We start from the raw sequence: 27,934 nt of genomic DNA on the forward strand, positions 1-27,934 counted from the left end.
TCTAACATTCAGCCCTTACCGGAAATAGAAGTTTCAAGGTTGTTTATATTTTCAGCATGGAGTCACTATCATCCCTTGTGAAAGTTAGTCTGCCTGGTTATTTGCAGAATTTACCTGTCCCGAGTTCAATTACTGGATTTGCAAAACTTTCGGGTTAGTGGTGTGATTTTTTTTTATTTGCAGCAAAAATATTAAATTTAAATCGACCCAAAAATGAATGTTTGAGTAATTGTCTACCTAATTTGGCGAACAAAATTCTTTTTTTTTTTTTTTTTTTCTTAAGTAATGTGAACCAGAAACTTCTAGGTCAAGCATGTCAAACATGCGACTTTGCATACCGCATAGAGCCCTTTGCAACCATACTGGCTTGAAAGATATTATAATTTTACCATTCGATAACAAAAAATCGCAGCTTTCATAATTTTAAAACGTTTAAACTCGCATCATTTTATGTTCAATGTTTTGTTTTACATTTAAAAACGATATCGCTATTGATTTCAAAACGGAAAATGCACGCATGCATCTGTCACCAAAATTTCACGTTTTTCCGACACTAATTACAGAAAACGACATAGTACGCTATCAGAATGAATGACTGGAAAAATAAAAAAAAAAACAAAAATGTCGCCTGCAAACAATTGTTAGACAGGCGTCATGCTGGATCTGGCGCAATTCGAAGATATTTGCAAAGAGAGCATAATATTGTCCACTTCTTCCGTTCTCGGGCTGCTCTGGAAAAAAAAAAAAGAGAGGGAGGAAAGAAAAAGAAGGAAGGGGGGAAAGGAAGGAAAAAAGGGAAATTAAAGAGAAAATTAATAAATAAAATTTTAATTAAAATTAAAAAGTTAAAAATAAAAATGAAAAAGTTAAAAACAGCGTTTTTCCTCTGCTTGAATATGCCAGGTTTTTTTTTTTTTTTTTTTTTTTTTTATATCCTATTTATTGCTTTGCCCAGCAGCAATAGCTGCTGGTGGCGCCAGGGGTGGCAGTCCCGCTTTAGCCACCGAAACTGTGTCATCACCTCTGGTTAGCGGCTGATGAGGGCAAAGTAAAAGCACATGTGGTCACATGTTGTATGTAGAATATGTGTCGCAACAATATTCAGTTATTGGGTTTTATGAAGTAACGTGAAGATTAGATGAGGCCAAATTTTTCGAAAAGATGACATAAAAAGAAAATTATTTTAAAGCGATTAATGGGAATTCGTAGGCATTTACAACATACTTTGTTCGTGTTCTGCATGTCTGTGTTTACTTCTGTTTTGTGTTGACCGTTCTACTTACGATAAATGTCCTGAAAATCTCGCAAGTTTGAATTATTGAGTTATCTCCCTTGTTTAGATTGTTTTCAAAATGGCGGACAAAACAGACGCTCTTCTGTTACTCATAAATTTTGTTTTCTTTAAAAAATAAAACTACTTGATTTTGATATACGTGAATTTTGGGTTATATTTTCATTTTCTAGTACGTACATGATACAGATTTTTCGTTTTTTTTTTTTTTTTTTTTAATATAGACAGAATTCTGGACAAGGACACTTAAAAAGCGATTATTACATACTGTCGATATTTCCTACCGACGAGTGGGGGTGGGGGAAGAAAAGACGTTTGACTTATGAAGAAGAACCTGAAGTCCTACCTAACTAATATTCCTGGTGAACCAAGTGCAAAAGAGATTCAGACAATTGCACTTAAGGGAACAGCGAGGATACTAAAAAGAGCTCTCGGTTGGTTTCAATAAAAAAGCGGGGCAATGTTGGCAGCTGGTTTGGCTGCCCCATACCCGGCATTACAATCTTCAAAGGAAGAAAAATAAAGTAAATATAACGCGCTGTTAACAGTTGTCGTACGACGTACCGGTCTGATAGATCTCTAACAACGACAAGAACAAACTACAACAACCTACAAAGGTGACTCTTTTTATAATCTCAATCTCTCGTTCAGTGAGATTGAAACGAGACTGGAATGTCTATTTAAGCCATAAGGAATAGACATCCTGTTTTCTTCATTAACAAACACCAGGCCGGGCCGTTCACAGCCATGAGTGTCTTTCCCTTCCCACCGAGCCACCCTCGGTAAGTCAATCAATTTAATTATCACAATACTGAACATGTTAGCGTTAAAATCAATTTAGTATTACGTATGCAATCTGAAGTAAAGCACTTTATATTAGTAGAATGCTAGTATTATCGGTTTATTTCCTATATGTTTTGATTGGATTGAGATTAGTAGGTGCATATGCAGAGAAGGTACCGTGCCGAAATAATAACGTTATTTAGAAACCCTGTGAAGAGTGTTTTGTAACTGTACTGTAGTACGTACAGTTACAAAAACCTGTGTACCTTACAATTTAATAAACAAACGATACCGCCAAACTTTAATTTAACTTGACAATACGGTAAAAAAAAAAAAAAAAAAAAAAATAGCATCGTACTTCTTACTGCTCAGCTTTTAGTAACGAAAAGAAATTTTTATTTTAATCTAAAAAAAAAAAAAATGATAAACTGATTTTCGAAGGTAGCTTGTTTTAGTTTTATTATTTAAAAAAAAAGTATCTCAAGTCTTAAAACGAACGTCAATGAAACCGCAATTTGGACAGTGTGTAATTTATGATATAATTATAATTAATTGCGGCTCACGTGTTTAAGAGGAGGGGCATGGTTACAGCCACGACCTATCTCGCGTAAATCGTGCTACAGGGTTCCCTTAAATATGGGCCCCTAAAGAAATGCAGATCTGTCTGCACTAGTATGCAATAACTAAGGTCTTATGTAACCTCCTTGAAGAGCTGAAGGAATTCGTGTACGTGTTCTATACAAGGTCTTCCGGTATAGATGAATTTCCAGCCCACGTGTTATCCTCATTGGGGAGATAATCACTGATTATAGTATAGAGTATATAATCACATTATATAAGCGTTAATATATCATAATCACAGTATATAAGCATTAATCATTATACAGTGAAGAAGTAGTTGAGGCCTTAGTGCAGAGCTATACAAGTAATGCCCGGTCATTTCTGACTCGCCCCATAGCATCAAATTCCTTGAGTTACATATTTGGGTATTGTGTACTACTATGCTCATTCCCCTAAAAAGTAAAAACGATATTCTACTTTTTTTTTTTTTTTTTTTTTGTCTTTTTTTTTTTTTTTTGTCGATTGTAGCAAATGAAATAAAATTAATTTAACTAATTTATTTGTATATTTTTGTATGGGGAGAATTGCTAAGTATATTATTTAATTATTTTAAATTTTGTGAAGAAATGACTCCTCTCCGAATGAGTTCTGGGTATTACCTTCAAGTGCATCCGGTGATAACTCCCCAATTTGGGTTACCATTACTCCCAGGCTCATTCTGAGACAGTGGTAGTACCTGTTAGGGTTTCCATTTATGGTGTTAAATGTAAGGTTGGCCAATAAAAGTTTTTGAAGACATTTAACTTACTTTACTACCACCACTACCCTCCGCATCTTTTCAAGCACAAAATACATCTTCTTACCCTTAATCAAAACACAGTAATCACTTTTCCAAAGAGATAACACCCTAAAAAATTTGAATGAGACGACTTCTTTTTTTCCCCTCAAACAGTTTGGTTTATATTCCAATTTATGGGAAAAAACTAGCCCAAGGTAAATGCTCCTGGCGTACTGCAATTCACAAAATAGGTATAATTGTTGAATCTATGTGCATTAAAGAATGTGAGAGGAAAAACTATTAGAAAATACAGAGCAGTCAACATCTCTGTTACAGAATCATCCCACCTGTCTGCCACATGCACGAGGTACTTCGAATCAGACGGACAGATCATCTCTGGACCTACAGAGAACAATTGCATGGTCACTGTCATCTTCAGAAGCCTTCCTCTTTCAAAATGAAATATCTATCAAATATGAAAACTGGAAAGATCGATTGGGATTAAGTTTTTGGTCCTCCAACAAAAGGAAGGTGGCCGTGTAAATTCACCCTTGTCTGTTTGTCCGTCCGCACTTTTCTCAATAACTATACCTTGGAATTTTTTTAAATTTTGCACAAACATTAAACATGATATGAGTAAAAAAAAGTAACAGAATGGATTTTCCAGGAAAACTCCGGTTGCCCCCCCCCCCTCCTCTAGGAGTACCTTTTGGGTTAAGATGGCTAAAATTGACACTTTTGTGCTTATTAAAAAAAAACGATGCCTTGAATTTTTATAAAATTTTCTGAAAAGTTGTAACTAACTGATTTCTATATAATTTTGTTTGTCTATACGTTGCAATAACTCATGGGTGTGCCCGAAGGGCTTTTTAGGGCTAATAAAAACACTCCTTTTTATGGGACGATTTTACCGTATTTATCCAAAATTTTCTGTGTATGTCTATTTAGCAGTTTTGCATGGTGCTGAACTCAAATTTAAACATGTTAAGGCTTTTGGGATTTTTGGGTCTAAATGGGGGGTTTCAAATGAGGAACTTAGTTATTTCTTTTTTTTTGCATATGTTAAGGCCTAAAACTGCATTTACATATGTTAAGGCCTAAAACTGCATTTACATATGTTAAGGCCTAAAACTGCACCATTTGCCCATTTTCTCCAGGATTTGATGTCCCCTGGGGACTTTTGGGGCTAAATGGGATGGGGGGTGTTGAACGTAGTCATTTTTTTTATGCCTCCTTCACTGTGCACTCATGAGGGATTATGCCTGCTTCACTTGTTTATTTTAAGAACATAGTTGAAAGGACACTCTATGAAAACAGAAACTTAAAAGCAAACAAACTATTGATGATAAAAAACAAATAAACAGGTGATATTTTATATATTAAGATAAGTATTTTGATGTAGTGTCGGCTAGCATGTTTTCAGAATTGTCCTTAACCAGTGTAAATAATAAACAACCATATGTTTAGAAATTACTTGAAAAATCAAATAAAATAGGTATATATTCCCACTGTTCCTATAGTACAATTGAACTGCTTTAAAAACGTTATCTTTGAAAAAATGTTCTTTTATCCATTCAAAACATTTTTAAGTACTTTGTCGACTAAACCAAGATGACCTTGAACATGACATATATCAAAGATAACTTTTATCTTTGCTTTGTTAAATTAAACTTGTTTTCTTTGAGGATGGGTCATCCTACCAGATCTCAGGCATTCACTTGCTATTTCAGAGATTCAAACAAAGATGTTTTTAAGATTCTAACCATCCCTTTAAGTGCAATTGTTTTGATCTCTCTTGATTCACCGGGTATATTTGCCAGGTAGTTTTTTTGTTTTTTTTTAAATTCATTTTTATGATCTCGGTCATTCCTACAATTACTAGTTTCTTTTCATGTTGAACATTATTTAGCTCTCTTCTCGATCTTGCCGCTGAATTTAACTAAGGTTGCTACTTCCCCTTCTTGTCCCATATTACTATGATAGAAAAGCAAAAGGTGAAACATCCACTCTTTATTTCATCAAGTCTTCTATCCTTTTTTTTTTTCTTCAATTTTCTCCCAATCACTGTACTTCTGCAATTGTTTTTGATGCACTGGCATACTTCAAAATCCATCAAATGTTTGTAATTTACATTTTAGTTTCCAGCTCAAAATGATGAAAAGTCTCATTCCAAATGCAACACCTATGCAGGTTATAATACTCATTTCTATTTACTTCTCTGCTTTTTCTGATCACTTCCCCTATTTTGTTGATAGTAATAGATTTATTAACAAAATGTAGCTAAAAAAAAAAAGTCTCACTAATTTTCATCATATATTGATCCATGTTTATAAAAGCAAAAATTATTAAGTTTATTCCAGGTGTAGTTTTTTTTGTTTATAACGATGAAATAAACATATGAATCTGACTGTTTATATAATAGTGCTCAATAGCAAGTAGAGTGGTATATTTAATATAAATTTTATTTATACAGACTAGACTTGTGGCTGGACAGAAACACCTTCAATATGTAGTGGCGTCATGATATAATTGTGGTAGAATGGAGAAGTTGAAGTGCACTACCACAAAAAAAAAAGAAAAAAAAAATGGAAACTGAAATATGTGGAAAAAAAAGTTTAGGGAATAAGGATATATATCTGGTGCCAAAGAGGACAGCAAAAAGGGTAATTTACAAAGCATGATACACATGAAGCATGCATGTTTGTTTTTTTTTGGTGGGGGGGTCTTTTTTGTTGTTTTTTTTTTCTAACAAACATTGTTAGAAAAAATAATTATATGAAAGATTTCTCTTATATTTAATTTATTGAAGTCTTTTTTCCCCCTATATACTTCAATAACACAAAATACATGCTAAAATATTCTTTAGTTCTCAGATTGAGTTATTTTTGCAAAGAATTTTTATTTCATGTAATTAACTGAACAAGTCACCTATCTCTTAACTATCAATGTATTTCTCTTAGTCTCTCACTCTATGTTGATGCAACCATCAATAATTTTTTATGTCTCTGCAAGCATTCAGAAAAATAGTGACTCTCTTTTCAGCTAATTTACATAGTGTGTTCTTACACGCCATAAACTGATGTATAAATTAGATGGCAAAAAAATAAGACTTTATCTTTATGGATAATATATGTGTGAAGAAACTTATAATTTTTACTTGTTGCAAGAAGAATCTCTTAAGATATGTGATGGTTTATAAATTTGTGATTGAAAGTGGAACAAGTCATTGTAGTAGTTGTTACCAAATAGTGTGTTTGTGTGTGTGTGTGCGCGCACGTCCTGTCCTGTCAAAAGGAGTGACTTAATACATTTGCACGTAAGGGAGCAAATCTCTCACTTAGGTAAGCGAATTTGAATACAACCATGATGTTACGACATTGCTACTATCACTAATAAAAAAAATTATGTACTAGCAAAACTACCTGCCCTCAATTGATGAAGCTGTAGTTTTCATAAAAAGCAAAGGAATTTTTATTACACATTTTAGTAATTTTGAGAAAACTAACAAAAAAATGATTGTCATGGAGTTAATATTCGAATGTTGAGTAAATTCATTGTGTATGAACAAATTTTAGAAATTAGGAAACAACAAAAAAGCTTATTCTATATTCAAAGTTCAGGAATTTTATTTTCTATAAACATAAAAAGTTAAAATAAATTTCCTTTTGCAATGAAACAAAAATATAGAATGTCGATTGCTCAAATGCAACAATTTTATGTTACTGAGTAATCTGAAATGGCTATTTTGTTATTTTTGCCTTTATTATTAAAGACAGAAAAAATACTTAATGAAGATTAAAAAATAAGAATCTATTTGGGGAGGGGGTAATTTAGAAAGATTAGAAAAGAGACTTTTTGCCTTTTCTTTTTTATGGCAAATGTAATAACGGTTATCACCACCATGACCAAAAAATTTGATTTTTTAAAAAAAATAATAAACCTATGTATTTAATTATTAATAGAAAACCTTTGTTAGTCATTGCATTTTATGCAGTTTTTTTTTTATTTATTTATTTTAAGAAATTATTCCAAAGGTATTCAAGTTTTTGCTGTGTGTAAATGTATATCTAATGTAATTGGAAAAAAAAAGTTATCATTTGTGATTTTAAACCTTTTTTCATTAAAATGCTTTAATTAATATTACTACTGATGATATTATCACAAAAAACTATTGTGCATACATAATAAAATAGAATCAAATGATATAAATGAATTCTACAGAATAAGAATTTATAAGACACTGTTTAAAAAAGTATATGCAGATGAAGTAGGGCCTTGACTGTTTTGTAAGGTTTTCTGTCAGTATATATACTGTATTTGGAAATATTTTGTATTATTGAATTTAGTAAATTTAAAGTGTTTTGATATAAATATAGTTTGGATAAATATAAAGAAAATTGTATTTATTCACTTAGATATGTGTGTGTATGCATGTTTAATCTCTCACTCTCACATATATATTTCAGGTTAATATTTTTAAGAGGTAAAGCAACCAATAAAGATATCTAGTTACTTATAACTAGCTGACCAAAATATGTTCATTAATATATAATGGCATATTAATGCTTATGTGAAACCAATAAAACACACACACACACATATTACGTTTCTGTATTTTGGAGATGAGGATTAGTTATATTGTTTGGATTTCTCGGACTAGTTCTCATCTTGAATGTTATTTTCACAACAGTCCGGTCGATGTAACCTCCAACTTTATTCAGGTGTGTCTTATCGAACTCGCAAGGACCTGTGGCACAGTGGTTAAAGTACTTGGAAAAATCAATTATGGAAGTGATATTCTCCTGAGAGTTAAAGGTTCAATTCTCAGTATGGACGACAGAAAAATACAATTGCAAATTACTTAGCACCTCTACCCAGTCATGGATGATGGAAGAAGAGCATGCTACCCCCGTGAAGTAAATAAAGGGTTCTGTTTGAAATTCCGTCCAAATTCCTGAGTTCCGCAGAAACATTCCCAATTTCAACAAGATATACCTGAAGAATGGAACACGTACATCAAATCTGTTGCCAAGGCCGCTGGAAAAATGGTGGGATTTTTCTATCGATCCGGTAGATATCTCACTGCTGATGCTATTCTCTATCTATATAAGAGCCAGATACGTCCAAGGATGGAATACTGTTGCCACATCTGGGCAGGAGCTGCTAGAAAGGACTTGGCCTGCCTTGATAGAGTTCAAAATAGACTTCGTAACCTCGTAGGAGATGTCCTTTTCTCTTCCTTGCAACCTCTATCTCACAGAAGAGATGTTGCGAGTTTGTCTCTGATGTATCGTTATTTTCATGGAAAGTGTTCGACTGAGCTTCAATCTATGGTCCCCCCTCGCCAAACTTTCACAAGAAACACTCGTCTAGCTGTAAAGACTATCAATAATTCCCCCCACTCTTTATCTGTGCCTAAACCTAAACGTAGATTCCATGAACAAAGCTTCTTTCTTAGAACTGCACGCCTGTGGAATTGTCTTCCGTTTTCCTGCTTTCCGGCTGACTACAATATGGTTGTCTTCAAGTCTAACGTAAATAAGTTCTTGATGAGCCGTTCCATATAAGTTATCAAATTTACCAAATTTTCATTACTAATGATTACTATATTGTCCAATTTCTACTGTACACTCTTTAACCCTTATCCTTGAGTGGCCTCTTGGCCTTGATAATGTGATGCCTATGTAAAAAAAAAAAAAAAAAAAAGGTCAAAGTTTATGTTAACTGAAACATTGTGAAAAGGACACTCAAGATGAGAACCGTAGTTCGATGAATCTAAATAATACAATATACATATATATGATAAAATTAATTCCCAGAACAATTTTTTGTCTGCTAAGATTAAAATCAACACATAATACTACTAAACCTTTGTCGTCTTCATTCCAATTTTTATCAAAATTCATTACATGCTTTTTTTACCCTAGAAAATATCTAGACTTTAAGGCATAAAGAATCTTAAGAAATTGAAATTCAGTCAATTTTGATGTTTTTAATCTGTAATTAAGTGACAAAAAATAGAAATTTTTTTTTCCTGTTAAAATTCTGAATTCCAAATTTACTCTTTGTTTTGTTTCAAATCTAATGCTTTGACCTCTATCACCATGTCAGTTTTTTCTTTTAATTATTGTCACCTTTTTTTTTGTTTTCACTTTCTGTTCTCATGTGTAACAATTCAGTTGAATGAATTTAGGTTACATCTTGTTATGTATTTCAGATTCAATGGAAAATAGTTGATACATGAAATGCAAAAGCTACTGACCTAAATTAAAACTAAATTTTCTGTAACCATATTGAATGGAGGGAAATGTGTAAAAAAAATAATGTTAAAAACCATATTTTCTCCATATAGTTAGATTAAGTAGGAAAGTGGAAATTCCATTAGAGTTAAAAAAAAAAAAAAAAAAAAAAAAAAAAGTTATGGCAATATGTTGGGATATGACATCACAGATAGAATGTCCAAAATGAAATGTGACAAAAAAAAGAAAGATCTTCCTGTTTGCCGTGTGAGTTGATTTTTTTTTTTTCTTTTTTGAGGAACAGAAATAAAGCAAAAAAGGCACATGAACCATTGAGCAACAATATTGTTACATTGATGAATGTTTTAGATGAGAATTGATTATTCCTATTATTTGGATTCTTTGGACTACTGTTCTTATTTTGAGTGATTTTCACAACATTTTGGTTGATGTAACTTCTGACCTTCTTTAGGTATATCTTGTCAAACTTTGGAATCTACACAGAATTTCAAACAGAAGCGTTTATTTGATCCACGGGAGTAGCATGCTCTCATTCCATCAGTCATGACTGAGCCGAAATCCTAAGTAATTTGCAACTTTATTTTGAGTGTCGCCCACACTGAGGCTTGAACCTTCAACTTACAAAATAGTGTAACTTTACAATTAAATGTAAATACCAAGAAAGGTTCCAGAATTCAACTAAATACACCTGAAGAAGGTCAGAGGTTGCATCAACTGAAACGTCAAAATGCCACTAAAGATGAAATCAGTTGTCTAAAGAATCCAAATCCTGCAAACTATCGTTGGCATTTTGTTTTATTTTAATCCATTATTGCAGCTAGAAGGAAAGAAAGACACACCACAACAACTAACTTTGCAATTAGACATCATTATCCAATGAACCAATTACTTAGGTTTCAAAAAGATTTACAATTATTTCTGTTGACAAAGAAAATGATGGGTAAAATGATCGATTTTGGAGGGTCATTAACCACCTTGCATTTTATTCTGTTTCATTATAAATACTGCCTATTTTTTTTTTTTTTTTTTTTTTTTTTTAGACCCCCCCCCTCTCCAGCTGATAGAATTGAAGTTATACATATGTAATTACAATAGAAATGCGAGCATGAAAAGAAATATGGTTAAGCTTAAACATGGAAAAGAAAAGGACAAGATATTCTAGTAAAAAATATAATAAACTTATAAATTAAAATATTTCAGCATAAGAATTGATTATATAATGTTATGAATTGGTTTTAAAAAAAATTTTAATGCTGCAATATTTTAAGTTATAAATTTATATTTTTTACTAGAATATCTTATCCTTTTCTTTTTCAGTTTTAACAACTAATCCTTTACTTTCCCATGTTTAAGATTGACCATATTACTTTTCATGCTTTCATTTTTCTATTGTAATCCATGATTTTTCCAGGCTTCTAGTAAATTCACTTGTTCTTTGTTTAATTTTAGTCTTATTTTTTTGCCCCCATAAACATAACATACACATATGTAATAGCAATGTATGGCACTCGTCTGCTTTCAATAAAATCACCCCAATTATCTCCCTTTCATTCTTTCTGTTTCACTTGTTACTTCTCTTTTTGCAAGAGCGGTGAATTAGTAGCAACAGTAGTCACTTCAGCGACGTGGTTGCTATGGAAACCAGTCATAAAAAAAACGTTGCTCACCTCATGTTTTTTTACGCTTTTGAACACCAGTAAATTCATCATAATTTTTGTTTTACAGAACGAAAATTTGAAAATTTCTTTTCACAATATAGTTGAGAAGGTGATCTATAAACTGTAATAATTGTTTGAAATTTGGTCGAAAAATGAGTGAGAGATGAAGCTATAAAGCGGTTTTAAACGATTAAAACTGCCATTAGTCACACAGCAATAAACACTGCGACTCTCAAGTGCTAGGTCGAATATTACCAGTGACTTATTATTTATTATTGTTAAATCAATACTGGCTTTAAGTCTAGGTTGTCACCTCCCCCCTCCCCAGCTTTTTATTTATTTTTAATCGAGTGTTATCTTAAATTCAAATATTTCTGAATTTTTTGAGATGATGATCAGACTACTGTTCTCATCTTGGGTGTTATTTTCACAATGTTTCAGCTAATGTAATCTATCAACCTTCTACAGGTGTATCTTGATAATGTTTCTTATTGCTGAATGTTGTAAAGAATGTCTCTGTTCTTTTATCTGATGGACCGTAGTCGTTAAGATTAAAATGTGGGATGTGTGTATGAAACGATAAAGACTGTGTGAACAATTTAATTAGCACATAAATTCAAAGAATATAAACTTGATGCAACTCCAGCCTTCAAGACTAGCACCGTTCTATATACAAGAAAATGTCACATTATTTTATGGGCTGATTTTTTTTTAATGGTGTTTGCTAAGTAAGATATGAATAAGCAAATCCCCAATTTAACCATTATTAGTAAATATCTACAACTAGCAGGGCTACCCAGCATTCCCCGGGTCCATAAAAGTAAACAAAATAAAGTCTTTATTTTAAAATAAAGGAATAGGATAATTATGGTAAATATTATCCTGTTCCTTCATTCTCATTTCATATCTAAATATCTTTAAGCCGGTTTTCAATATTTGCATTTTCTATAATTCTGACCCTGCCTGCTCCTCTTCTGATGAGCTTCAAAATGCCATGGCCTAAAGAGTTTTTTTTTTTTATTAATTTTCCCTTTAACTTTTCCTTATTTTTCTGATGATATAATAAGGTTATATATAAATTATTCTTCATCTTTCATTTAATTGCTTGCTCCTCTTAATAGTGTTGAGCTTTTCTTATCTTGATAAGGTTTGCTTTGTTAAAGATTTACTCTTTGATAACATATATATATATATATATATATATATATATATATATATATATATATATATATATATTAGTGATGGGACAATTCCAATATTTTTACCGATTCTGTACTAAATTCCCAACCCTGAACCCAATTCTAATTATTTTTAAAGTTCTAAATATTTAACTATACATTTGTTATTTTTACCGATTACTGTAAAAACAAATGTTAAATATGCATATATTTCTTCAAACATAAAAACACACTTGTGGGGAGGGGGGGGATGATCTATAGATTTTAGTTTTACTGATAGTTTAAAATTATTGAATATTCATTTTATTATTATTAACAACAGTTAAGGATTTTGTTTTAAACAAAATCAAATTAGAAAAAGATAAAGGAATCGTTTTTGGCATCGGAAAATAGGTACAATTTTTTCCAATACCAGTTTTGATACTCTCAAAAGTTCCAATTGTTCTTATTCTGATTCTGATTAATCATCTCCACACACACACACACACATACTATTAGCTATCATTCCTAAAACCAAAAGATGGAATTATTTCTTCCTCATATTTTTTATGCAGGGAATTGAATGATCAATATGTCTTGCGTGTATTTCATCGAATAGCAGAAGATCATTAAACAACTCGTCAGAGACAAATTGATATTCTTCATATATGTGTATGTGTGTTCCCAAACGTAGATTAAAAGCAAGATATAATGGACCAAATTTAATACAAATCTGATGGCTTTTAATTTTCAAATTTGACTTTTGCCCAAATTATGCTTCGTAAATCTGTTTCAAAATATTGCTAAAAACTGAAATGTGAAAAATATTTATTGATGTCTGATATATAATATTTATATTTGACAAAAAAATCGAAGTTATCTAAATTTTTAAGGGCTTCCACCTTTCTTAAGAGACTAAGGGAAATTAATTATAGATCATATTTATACACTCCCCCCCCCCCTGCGCCTAGCAGCTATGCTCCAAAATTGATAATGATTGGTCAATTAGTTTAGGTGTGAATTTTATTTAAACAAATATAAAACATTTAATGCTGAAATTTTACCTAGGCATTATTTAAGACTATTCAATTTTATGCAGACGGATCATGCTGAAATAATATTATTTAGAAACTTGTTTTTAACATGTTAACTATTCTGTACTTTCACCTGACAATTTAATAAACAAAAGATCACGGTTCCTCAATGTGGTTAGAGGTAGCAAAGGCATTGTATTACATGTATATATGTTATGGGGACTTATCCAGAAGATGGACCATGATTTTTTTTTTCTTTTTTAGATAGGATTTTCATATTAAATTCAGCTCTTATGGCATGATTTGTTTATTAAATTGTTATGTGAAAGTACAGATTAGTTACAAAACTTATGTTTGTGTGTGTGTGTGTGCATACGTTAGAGATTACGCTGTAAACTCCTGGAACTCACAACGACCTTACACCGACAGAAGTTACTCCAGCCAAATATGAGTTAAGCTGCAAAAACATATACTACGAAACTCAAACTCATCCCTGGATGTTCATGATCCAACGGATTCCCTGATTACACCAATCACCTGAACAACGTTGACACCGCACTTTCTACGAACATGCCATTTCCTCGCACTACTACCATACACACTAATCTCGACACATTCACAACCGATGTACTTGAATACTTGTATCTATACTGTAAATAAATTTACTTTGGTTGTAATTATAATACCGGCATCTTTTGTGTCTTCATTTTTTGCACAGAGGAGCAAGCGACTATAATGTTTATTCTCTCTACTTTTTATTACATTTTCACCCCAAACAAGGCACATGGCCACTTTGATGTAGGGGGCTACTATTAGAGACACAGGCTACAGGGGTACTAGGTGGAGAGTTAACAATAAAGGATGATTTCGCCAACTACAAGAAAAGGTGCTTTCGTCTTCTACACAGGCAGTGTTCAGGATGCCCCTAAATCTGGTCGTCCTACAAGCAAGACAATGCTATCAAAATCCGCAGCTTCAGAAACAGATTTGAAACAACTCCTCAAATCAAACAACAGTGTAATCTTGTTAAAAAGTGCTCTTTTTCTACAGTTAAAAAACAGATTGAAGGAATTTAATTTGCAAGGCTTAGTTGCAAGATGAAAGCCAATGATTTCTGTAAAAAAACAGAAAGTGCCGTCTGGACTTCGTCAGATGCAATAAATATCATGACTCTTCATATTGGTTCTAAGTGATTTTTAGTGATGCAAGCAAGTTCAATAGGCTAAGCAGTGATGGTAGGCAGTACGTCAATCTAAGGAAGGATGAAGAATTTAATCCTAGGTGCAGTTTCAATGCTGCAAGGTGATGGAGATTCAGTTTTGGTTTGGGGCATTATTAGTGCCAATGATTCAGGGCCTATAGAAAACGTATGGCATTACATCAAGCAACAGCTACGCAATGATAAAATTTCAAATTTAGAAGAACTTTGACAAAAATTAAAGAGAAGTGGGATGCCCTTTCACCGAAGTATTGCCGCAGGCTAATTCAAGAAATGCCCAAAAGATTGCAGGCTGTCAAATTACAGAAGGGCTATGCTACTAAATATTAACTAGTTCATTGTGTTCCTGTTGTATTTGTGTTGCATTAATGTTCTAAAGTTACATTTTAAATAACAATTTTCCATTGTACAAAGTTTCTTTTTGTTTTCTTGATTTGAAGTTCATTTTTTAAATTGACGTGAACACTAGGATACTTCGATTAAAAAATCAAATATGAACAGCTAAAATTATAGAGTAATAAAAGGCAAATCAAATTAGGTATAGGGTGTTTAAAGTTACATTCAATTTAGCTTAAATTTGCGGTTTCTGAAAAAAATGACAAGTGCAGACATTTTTTTTTGGTGTCACTGTACATGTTTATGGTTTTTTTTTTTTTTTTTTTTTGTTTTATAAATGCATGAAAGAGCTTTCAACCTCGACACAATTAAATTATGTAAGAAAGAAAACAAAAGAATAAAACAAGACACAAATGAATTGATAATTAAAAAATAGAAAGTGAAGAAGAACAAGAAATGTTATCGCATTCTCAGACGCAACAGAAACTTAGATGCTCAACCGAACTGACGCACACAAACATGTGCATTTGTTTATAAGGCGAAGAACTAGATTCCGAAATATGAAAATTATCAGGGCTCGTTCAATCAGAATAGATGGACTTTGGCTGGTGGGCAGGGAGCTTTATTATTTATGAATCGGAAATTGGAATGATTATCTTAGGTCTATGTATGTATGAGTCAGTTATGGTCGGTGTAATCGCAGAATTTATGGAACGCTTGGAATTCCTCCCAGTGACGACTTGTAGCAGTGGTAGGACTAAATATTTCAAGAGAAAAATAGGGATTCCGTCCCGATTCTGATGGTGTTGCTCATAAGATGTAATATAGTATTTTATTATCATGACTGAATGTATCTTAAATGGTGAAAGCTACATAAGATGGTGGCTATTAGCCTAGCTGCATTGAATTTGTATGTGGCATCTGTTGTTGCAAACCTATGATACTTTTGTTCAGAGGGAATTCCTGCAGCTACTTTATTAATATAGATTAAAAAATAAAAAAATGTGTTTCAATGCAAATTTGACACTTTTGAAAATGAAACAAAACTGTCATATCCTGACCAATAATTGATGCATACTATAAATACAAAGTACTCTTAGAGGATCTTTTGCTGAATTTAGCTCCCTCAAAGAATCTACTCTGAGTCTTCACCACAACCTCAAGGCAGAATCTGAACCTGGAACATGTGGTCTTCACTGTATTGAGAAATGCCTGAACATCATTTGATTCTGGCAATCAACTTATCTTTGGTATTGCAGGTGGTAAGGTTGGTGTGTTTCTTAACTGTGCTCCACACATAATAGTTCATGAGGTTGTAGTCGAGTAGTGAGGTGTTGGGACTGTAAAGTCCTGGAAATTGTCAGACAGTTACTTCTGAGACGTATGATCTTCAGCTTTCAAATCCAAAAATAGTACATAAAACATCAGTCCATTACACTTTACTGCTATTAAATATTTTGAATGGTTCTTAAATGAAAAAATATTTAAAACAAATACCAATTTGTTTTGAACATGCCGTATTTATTTAACTAGCAGGACTACCTGGCATTGCCTGGCAGAATAGTAAATAATTTATTTTTTATCAATTGATTTCCTATTGTTGTCATATGCATATCTTCCTGGAAAAAAGAAAAAAACAAAACAGCTAATGGAGATCAAAAATTTAAAAAGAATTTGTTTTCAATATGCAAGATTAGTTTAACTTTAAAGGAAATAAACTAATTTGCAATTTCTCTCACTGAATCTGGAAATAAAACATTTGTGTCCGTAGGTTAATTATGCTGGTCAACAATTTTTTTGTTGTCTGCGTTTTTTCAGCTGATTTAAGATGAATCTGATGCATTGAGTGCTAAAATCACATTGGTTTTTTGTTTAATCACAGGTCAAGTTTTTGAGCTATGGCCATATGTTATGTTTTCGTACACGTTTGCATATGTGTTTTGCGTATTTTAGAAAAAGTTGGTGGCAATAAAATGCCATGTTGAATAATTGTTTTGATTGAAAATGATTATTTGAATAACAAGAAGTATTCAGATTCGATAGTTCTCGGTGATTATGTCGAGAAGGGATAAGTTTGAAGTCATAAAACCTTGACATCTTCAAAAAATTGGTGCTCAGCATACACAAAGAACTGACCTATGCAGGAGAATGGGCGCCTTGCAAAGAAAGGAACGTTATCAACAATCCTCTAGTGGACAAAGACAGAATACCATTTCCACAGCTGCACATCAAGCTCAGCTTAATCCAGCAGTTCACTGAGGCTCTGGACAAGGATGGTGACTGCTTCACTTGTGCCAGGATTTTCCAAGATTGATCATGAAGAAGCTGAAAGCTGCCATTTTTGATGGTCCTCAGGTCTGGCAGCTCATCAGAGATCCAAAGTTTGAAAACTCAAATGAAATGGAACTGGAAGCGTGGAAGGCATATGTTCTGGTAGTGAAGAAATTACTTGGCAACAATAAGGCCAGAAACTATGTAGAACTTTTTAACAACATGCCGACTGCTTTCAGAAACCTGAACTGTAACATAAGCATCAAGATACACTGTCTCTTTTTACGTATGGATCGATTTCCTGAGAATCTGGGTTAAATGAGTAACGAACAGGGAAGATATTCTACCAAGGCCTAAAAGAGATGAAAACCAGGTATTGGGGTTACTGAGGCGCAGTTATGATGGCTGACTGTTGGAATCTGAAGATAGACCTCCCTGCCGCTGAGCATTCCAGGAGTTTGAAGAAACAGACGTTCAAGTCCTGAAGTTTAAACAATGGTGAAGCAACATGCAATTGACATGTACTTTTATCAATGTCCACCATTCAGTTTACAGTAATCAATGTTTCTATCAGGTAATCAATATATGTTGTTGATGAAAAAAATTTTTTCTTTTAAAAAATATTTAGGATATGTATTGACAAAAATCAGCTGATAATGCCACACAAATGTAATTGATTTTGTCACATGATCTGATTTTTTTCAAATCAATTTAGTACAAAAAACTGACCTGATGGAGAGAAACAGATGCCATTTCCTGATTCAGCAGTGAAGAAATACTCTGAATCAATTGTAGAAATCCAGACAACATTCAAAATGTAAAAAAATTATTGACTAGTGTTATTTTTCTCGAAAATCTATAATAGTGTGGTGAACAAGGGGTAATCAACAATTCTCTCACTAACCAACTAATATGAAGATAACAACAACTAAGGTTGAATTGTTTGCCTTGTTCTGCCTGATAGCTGAAAAATCCCCTTTGTGATGCCAATTTTCAAGAATTCTAGCAAAAGAACTGAACTGACCTGCAAAATTTTCGCCCTCATCTTAGCCAAAATATTTAAATTATTAATCAATCTTGCAATAATTCACCACTTTGAAAATGCTAAATTTCTCTTTGATTAACAGTATGGATTTAGACTATCCCATTTTATTGCGGGTAACCTAAAGGTCTGAATGCATACACTGGATGAGTTGCTAGATATATCAAAGGCATAAAGATGTTCTAGGAAAAATCAACTTATGTTGCATTACTGAACAAATGTTTGATGTAATCAGATCGTTCTTAACTAAAAGATCGATGTAGTTTTAATGGCTGTATATTTGAACAACAGTACATCAGTGCGGATGTGCTTCACTGGTCGATACTTGGACTTATGTTAGTCATGATCTTTATATCCTTGATGCAATTGTATCTGAGATGGGAATATTTATTGATTATACTACACTCTATTCTTGGTTTGAAGACAAATCAAATGCCTACACATGCAAGGTAATAGCTGAATCCTAGGAATATGATCAGCATATCATGTGAAATAATTTGATTTAAAAAATGTTTAATGCTGTTCTTAATCTGATTTGGCAAAATCAAATGTGTGTGTAAAAATGAAAGTGCATGTGCGTAGAGGTGTGTAAAAAAAAAAAAAAAAAAAAAAAAAAAAAAAAAATGCGTGTATAGAGGCGTGTAAATATCAAATGTTAAAAAAATGCCATTTTTCCGACCGAAGATTAATTTGGTTTATTTGAACTACTGTTTTCATCTTGAATGTCATTCTCATGTTTCAATCAATGTCACTTCAGCTGCATCTTATCGAACTCTGAAATCTGTACAAAATTTTGAATGGAACGTTTAATGTTTAATACATGGGGGTAGGATTATCAATTAGTCATGACTGAGTAAAAATCTTATGTAATTTGCAGTTGTATTCTTAGTAATGCCTGCATTGAGGATTGAACCAGGAAAGTATCACTTAGAACTGAATTTTACTTAGTAGTTTATCCATTATGTCACATGTCCAGGAGTTTAACAAAATATACCTCAAGAAAATCAAAGGATACACTCATGAAAATAAGACTCAAAATGAAAACGCTAGTTTGAATGAACCAAATAATACAAATTGTTGCTCCTCATCTAAAAAAAAATTCAGAAACATTAGATTAGTGACAAATTTTGTTAGAAGTCAATTTAGTTAGGTCTGCATGTCAGGATGTTGCATCATAAACAGAAAATCGGTAATGATAAAGCTGATGAGATCTTCCTCTTTTTTTTCTGGACTGCAAGAAAGAGTGTATTAGGGAGCTGTTCCAATTCCACTATGGGGAGGGAGTATTATGTAAGTATATCAAATGCCAGAGAAGAAAACTAAAAACCCAGAAAACATTGTTAAATCGCAATAGTTTTTTTGTATTTTTATCTATTTTTTAATAACTTTCACAACTGCTGTCATCAAACAGATTATAACAATGAAAAAGAGAGACAATCTACTGCTATGTGTCATCAAACCAACATGACCCCAGCTGTTTATGTGATGAGCTGCCATCAAGATAGTCTTCTTTAATCAAAGAGTTGATTTCTGTACTGTAGTCTTACATGAGGAACTCTTAAGAACTTAGTTGAAAGATCAGAGCTTTATATTAAAAGTTTTAATTGCCTACTTTTTAGGAGGAAGGCTATATATGACAAAGAAACAATAAAGAGACTGATTTTAGCTTATATATTAGATTAACAGGATTGGGGCAAAAGTGTAACATTTTTATTAAAACTCTTATCTCTATCCCTTCCATTTTTCATCTCCTTCTCTCCTCTTTCTTTTCCACCCAGCCCATTCCTCTCTCTGGACATGCACACACTTTTCTAGATTACTCGAGGAATGAGTCAGCATAAGGGAAATAACTTAAGAAAAAAAAGCAGTTCCTTTTAGTTAGGATATTAAATGGCTGGAAAACAGATACTCCACCTTCTGACAAAATCTGTGCACATTTAGGATCAAAGGATGAATAATTGTTTTTAATTTTAAATATTCATGCAAGGTGATAGTGTTATTTGATATGCAAAAACATTTTGCATCATCACCAACAGCAGCAAATACAAACTCCGTTTTAAAAATAAACATATCTATCTAATTATTAACAAAAAAACTTTTGGTGTGGGCAAATGTATTTTTGTGTAACTGGAAATTGTCATTTGAATTCCAGAATTATCTAACCAACTAGTGGAATATTAAACAATTCCTCATTATCGCTTTAGGTAATATTATTACTGGTAGTAGTATTAATATCAACAAAACTTTTGTATATAAGAAGATAGGGTGAATTGTATAGAACATTTTTGAAATTAATTGTACAGAAAAAATTTTTGTATAAATATAGTTAAAATAAATTGGGGGAAAAAAAAGCTTCCATATTTATTTAAATTTGTTTTTCTATTTTCAGTTCGAGACTGGTTATCACTGGTACCTTTTGTAGGGACCATTTCCTTGGTTGTGTATGTTACTACCCACACATTTCAAGAAAAATGGAAGCAATACAAGAACCCTCAAAGTGGTTGTCGTGTCAACAATCTTGTTAAGTTAGAATGTGAAAAAGTAGTTGAAATTGCGGACATTGAAGATTTGGGAGATAAAGTTGTATATTGTCGGTGCTGGAAGTCGAAAAAGGTAAGTCCATTTGGAGAGCATTTATCCAAAACAGCTGACTTCTTTTGCATGAACGGCAATTCTTAGGACGCATCTATTCAATTTGCATGTTTAGCCATTTTTTTTTTTTTTGTATGCCTTTTCATTTTAATATTATTTCCCATATCTAATAAAGTAGTTTAACCTAAGGATTCCTAGCTATTTGTATTTGAGATTCTATATTATTCTATTAGAAAAAAAAATTGTGTGGTAGGTACACGTTTTTGCCTAGGACATCCGCTTATGAACTGTTCTGGTTCAAAATATGGTGCATACCAGAAGGAAAGCCAACTCAACTCTACTGAAGTGAATGTCAGCACAACTAAGTTTTTATGTATATAAAATAGTAATGGAGGCTCCTGTGAAAAGATCAAGACAATGGTTAAAACAAAAGTGGTTGGATACATTTCACTAATATGTCAGGATTTCATGATGCTCAACTCTTCAACCGTTTATGGTAGAGGAAACTTGCTGTGCAGGATTCACTTTTCATTACATTTTCTGAATGATGTGCACAGATATTTAGAAAATCTATCATGCAGTCTAAAATGTTGTCAATATCTGAATTGATGTATGTAGTATTGAGTACCTTATATTAAGATGGATCTCAAACAAGTAGAGTAAGATCATGTATATGTATTTACGCAATTATTTCTCAAATTACGTTAGCAATATATATAGGGATATATATAGATATAATTAGCAATACACATGAAAAAATTGAAATAGCTTGAAATATTTCAATATTGGTATGCATAGAAAGAGATTGATGAGCTAAGAAAGAATCTTTTTAAATTTTTAAAATCTGATTAAAATTAAGGAAGTTATGGCTATTTTTGTGCCTCACACGTTTGGATATTTTTCCCTCTTTAAGACCATATGCGTTTCGTCATTTTTTACACTACTTTTTCAGTAAAAATGTCATATCTTTGTTAAAACACAAGACTAAGAAATGAAATTTACCATATAAGTGTATTTTTGTACAAGGAATCAGAATATGCAACTGAAAATCTCCCAAAGTTTATGGTTTCCAAATAATCTGCAGTAAATGTGCATAAATATACAGCAATTCCTTAAAAATGCCATGTATCCATAAACAGAAAAGAAGTTGGAGAACTCAAAGTTGAGTTGTAATGTGCTTTATGTACAAAAAACTTAAATCTAAACATAAGACCATTTAAAAATGAATATATTGCAATATTTCTTTGGTATTATTCTAGATTAACACCTTCTGTTTAACCCCACTCAACTCCTTCTGACCACCCCTCCAAAATGTGATTCTACCATTTTAGGAAATTATGTATAAAATGCCATGAAAAACTTTAATGAAAGATAAACAAATTATTTTAGAATTGAATGTACAATAATTTCCTATTACAGGTCATTCTAGCATTTTAGGGCAGTTAACTGTTTTTTTTTTATATGGGAAAATATGCATGCTTTTTTTTTTTTTTTTTTTTTTTTTTTAAGATTATGTGTAGTTTTAAGAGGGTTTCTATGCAATGAGAATATGGGGAGGGTTGCCATTCGGACTTTGAATTACTTGTAAGGCTAAGGAAAATTATGTGTGAACATACTGAAAACTTGACAGAGACAAAGCTAACAAAAACAATATTAGAGGGGGGAGCGGTTAGTTTCACAAAAATTTAATGTAAAATAATTCACCATTTCCTGGCCATTCTAGCATTTTAGGACAGTTAACCAATTTATTTTTATGTGTATTTTTCTTTAAGGAAGGATCTATTTTTTGTTTGTTTGTTTTAGATGCTTGTATGTGGCTTACAGAGGTATTTTGTTGGGGGGGGCCTTGCCACTCGAACTTAGTGTTATTGTTAGGGTTAAAGAGTGTTTTAGGAGGAGACTTGCCACACATAATTTGGATTAGAGGTGAAGTTAAGAGAGCTTTTTTTCAAAGAGAGCGTTCAAAAATTTGTTGATTTCTATTTTCGAGGTTGAAGGTGTTAATTCCATAGGCCGTTTATACTACGCTGGAGCAGGTTGTAAAAATATCTTTCGCTTAATAAGTAGAAAAAAAAAATAACGAAATAAAAAGCTTCCTAATTGTAGTTTGATGTGTTTTCTAACTGCTTTTAAAATTTCAAGAATATTGATATAGATTTTGAGGGTTTGTATTACTATACACATAGATTCGAAAAAGTTGTCAAAAAAAACAAATATATAACAAATAAATGTTATCAAAAGCAAGTTACTTTTCTACCTAACTGGATAATTTTTTAGTGTTTTTATTTAATGTAACATGTTTATTCAGCTTGAAAACAGTGTTTACCGATGTTTTGGAAAATTTAAAATGGCGCCCGACTCTCTTAAAACGGTAAGTTTGGGGAAAAGAATTAAAAATAAAAAAGCAGACAAAATACTGCTAGAAACTCGCTCAATATATGTTACCGTGACATAGGCTGACATATATTCGGTGAGTTTTTAACAGTATTTTGTATAGTTTTTTTTTATTTTTAACTCCTTTTCTCAAACTTACCGTGTCAAAGAGAGTCGGGCCGGGCGCCATTTTTAATTTTCCAATACATCGGTAAACACTGTATGTTTTTCGAGCTGAATAAACATGTTACATTAAATAAAAACACTAGAAAATTATCCAGTTAGGTAGAAAAGTAACTTATCTTGCCTTTGATAACATATATTTGTTATATATTTGTTTTTTGACAACTTTTTCGAATCTATGTATAAACGAGATTTTGATACTTATTTTGATTTTGAAAAAAACAAACATTTGTGGCTGTTCGCAGTAAAACATTGTTTTAATTCGTTGTTCAAAACTAATTTAAAGAATAAAAGTGCATGCAAGTATATATCTACGAAAGTTTATTTTGTTTTTTTTAACCATGTTTTTAAATTTGATGAGCAATGTGAGAAATTGCAACAGATTCATAATGCCGAATTGGTTGGGATTGTTGTTATTATACATTCTGAAAACCGAATAGTTCTAAACTAATGTTATTCTGATAACAAAATAGCTCTCATTAAACATATAAGAACATTTATATTCATATTTTCATGTTTTTCTTAATTCGTTCTTGAATAAAAATTAAAGAACGCGTGTTTACACTGTGCTATTGCTGATTCTACAGGCTGGAGCTGCTGCTGCTGCTTCTAGTAATACTAACTTCATTTGACCAAATTCGAGAAATAGAAACAATTTTTTTTTCGGGTAGGTCCTTTTAAATTATCAATTACAGCGGTCCTACTCAACATAAAATAATACTTTTAATTGATAAAGATAGTAAAAAGATTGATTTACTTACTACTGGGTGTCCGAAGAATTTTTTTTTCAAAATGTTCAATACTCGTCATATTAAAGTCTTATTTTTAACACGACAAAAAAAGAAATGGTCAAAAATATTTCGGACACTTGACAGTATTAACACCTCTTCTGATTGGTTTCCAAATTTCATGACGAAATTCTTCATACAATCACAGTACGGACCTTTAGAAAACAGGGGGGTCATTACAAAACCTTACCGAAAACGCCATTTTATGACGTTCACATTTTTATCACTTTATTTGCTTAAAACTCTTAACAAATATCAATGTACATTATATATTTTAATTCATTTGAAAGTATATTCATTTCTGAACAAAACAGTAGTAATTTGAAGACTTGAAGTGCTTTGGTTTAAAAAATATGGCTATTTTAGTAGAACTACCTTGAAATCTGTGATTATCCAAAGCGTTTTTTTGTCCGTGTGTATTACTGATATAATATATATAGGGTGCATGTTTACACAATTATTTCATGAATTATTAATAAAAAAAATCAGGCTTCTTAACTGAACCTTTCATAAATAACTAAAACCTACAAAGTTATAAAAAATGATGCATTTGTACAATAAGCAACACACAAGCTACATGTTTATAATTCATGCTTGGTAACATTTAAATACTACTTTCGGTCATAATGAAACTTGTCAAAAAAAAACCACAAAACCTCTTTTTTTATTTCTAGAAATTTCATCATGAACCTTAAATCATGCACTTGTTTATTTATAATTTTTATTCTAATGAATAAAGTTGTTGTTTTTTTTTGTTTGTTTTTTTTTTTTAATATTTTATTACAACTTAAAAAAAAATTTTTTCATTTGAACTAATGTACTGAACACATAGTGGAGTTTGTTTACATTGGTAATCTTTTAAACTAACACATTTCAGGTGAAAACATTACATACTTACATATGGCGAAATTAGTTTAAATTACAAAATGATCCAATAGAAAAATAATTACAAGTAAAAATAGAATTTATTGAATTATGGAGTTTTATTGTATGTTTTAATGTGGAAGATTTGTGCAACGAATTCAATATGACAAATTGACTTTCTCCCTTAACTTAAGAGTCTGCCATTTTTAAATGAAATGTAATTATGGGTGACTTTTTGGATCATTTTTCAGAATTTCTTGAATTTTTACTAATTTTGCCATGTATGTAATGTTTTCACCTGAAATGTGTTGGTTTAAAAAGATTACCAATACAAACAAACATCAAGAAAGGTTTGAGAATTCAAGTGTTGGCAGATACTTCCACTATATATGTGCTATTGTAGGAAATAAATAACAAAATCAAGTCACTTAGCTGCAAATCGTTTTTGTTTATTAAATCTCTCTAGTTTGCAGCTATCTGTAAGTGACTTGTTTTCATTAATTATTTGCTAGTCATTGACAACCATTATTAAAATATATTCTTAACAATCTAAATTTTCTTCAACAAATGTAATTATTCCAATTTTCATTTTACTGTTATGGTCAAGATTTGGTACTATTTGATGTTATAATATATAAAATTTTATTTGATTTATAAAATTCTTTTTATTTATTGTAATAAAATCTTCTTACAGCAGATTTGGTTTCTAAATGATTTCATATTTAAAATTTTGTTTTTTCCATTTTCTTTTCCAGTTTCCATATTGTGATGGAGCCCATGCCAAGCATAACGAGGAGACTGGTGATAACGTCGGACCATTAGTCCTGAAAAGGAAAGATCCAAAACCTTTGTAACAAAGTCCCAAGATTTAGTTTCACTAACTATTCCATTAACCTTCACCCTGCAATCATTAGAAACACCTAATATTATAGCTGACCTGTATCCTGGTATTGCCTGGGAAAATTAAGGAAACCCTGCTTATAGTTACTTTTGGGCAGGATATTCAGATTTATTTGTTTGGTTGTGACATGATGAGTGGTTGACAAGAAATACAGAAATATTAAAGAAATGTATATTTATGTTTAATACTATAAAGTGAAAATTAGATTTTGATACCAGAGGCTTCAGGAGGGTTGGGGAAATAGTCACTGGTTTTACTGGTTGACGAAAGAGCAATATGTATAATTCCTAGTTTAATGAACTAGATTTTTCATTCCTCCTGAAACCTTCAGTATAAATGTTTAATCGAATTTTCACTGTATACTTTTACACACACACAAACACACACACACACACACACACACACACATATATATATAAGATTAGTGGGAGAGAACCTCGGCAAAATGCTCAGTTATTAAGAAAAATCAAAAATAAAAGTAAAATATTTATATATGTATTATAGGAGATCAGAGCAACATTGGTATCGTTGGTTTCAAATCCAAAGGAGTCTATAATTTGTATCCTTTACTTGACTCTCTTCAGCTTCTGTTTATGTTTGCCTCCAAGAATATTTTCTAGGGAAGTAAGCATAAATGGAAGCTAAAAAGAATCCAGTAAAAGAAATCATTTTTTTTTTTTTTTAATAAGTTGTGATGAATTGGACACCATTTTTTTATAGGTTGTGATGAATGTAGGATAACCCTTGCAAAGTTCTTTGTGTGGGGTGAATCCAAATTAAGAGCTCAATGTAAGTACAGAGCAATATTGATAATGGTGTATGTAAAAATAATATATGGTGAGTTTTAGATAATTATTCATTTCATCAGTACTTGACAGATTCTTCAGAACAATAAACCACATTTTTTTTTTTTTTTTTTTTTTTTTTTTTTTTGCTTTCCTGAAACAAAATGAAATATTTTGTCAAATAAAATTGGCATTTTCTTTTTTTTTTTTTTTTTTTTATCTACATAATTTGACTGAAATCCGATCAAGTTTATGATGAGATTTTGTGGGAACTGGCTGATAAACTCGCCAGGATTATCATTCCAAGTACTTTCAGTCTAATCACAGACCATTCTCAGGGAATTATGTATATTGCAAAGATAATCAACAATTCAAAAATTTGAATTTAGTCCAACACATGTAAGACACAATTTTTGAACTGAATATAAATAAATTTGACAAAACTATAGGTTCTGTTTGGCCCTTAGATGGGGCCCAGAGCGGTAATATTACTCAGAGTGAGAGTGGGTCTACAAGTCATAAGCAAAGTATGACTCTACACAGTCTATTGCTCTGAAATTGAGCCCTACCATACTATGCAGTTTTATGCAAGACTGTTTGGGCATAGAGAGAAATTATTTTTATTTTTTTTACTTTGTTTCTTGCCTTTTTTAATTCTAGTGTTCATATAAATTAAAGAAAAAAAGGTGCAATTAATGAATCTCAGGTAATGCCAGGTAAGGACAGTTATAGTTGTGTGTATATAATTTTTTTAAATTATTCATTACTGTTATTTTTTTAATGATACATGGGTGACACAAGGTAGCTCTTCTAGAAAAGTTGAAGAGGATACTTGCAACATATTATTTCTCTTGAATTTCTCAGAGCATTTATTTAGTATATATAGACATTATGACTTGGTGGAGGAATTGTTTGTTGTTATCTTAGTGTGTGTTGAGAATATGGTTACATTGAAAACATATTTTTAAATGAGTAAACAACAGAAATGGCTCAATTTAACTTGTATTTGAGAATATTTGAAATTATATGATTAAAAGTTTCTACTTTGAATTTAATAA

The 27,934-nt window shown here is 31.7% G+C and overlaps 1 protein-coding gene across 1 annotated transcript; it reads left to right on the plus strand.

The window, feature by feature from the left end:
- On the plus strand, nucleotides 1-27,934 carry LOC145266456 (CDGSH iron-sulfur domain-containing protein 2 homolog B-like). Its single transcript, XM_080122135.1, has 3 exons — nucleotides 1-153; nucleotides 20,780-21,003; nucleotides 25,946-27,934. Exons 1-3 carry the CDS (start codon nucleotides 57-59, stop codon nucleotides 26,042-26,044), a joined length of 420 nt encoding a protein of 139 aa, XP_079978261.1. The 5' UTR covers nucleotides 1-56; the 3' UTR covers nucleotides 26,045-27,934.

This window comes from Euprymna scolopes, chromosome 41, assembly GCF_053919585.1.
Source record: "Euprymna scolopes isolate OS-2025 chromosome 41, ASM5391958v1, whole genome shotgun sequence".
In the NCBI taxonomy this organism is placed as follows: Eukaryota; Metazoa; Mollusca; class Cephalopoda; order Sepiida; family Sepiolidae; genus Euprymna; species Euprymna scolopes.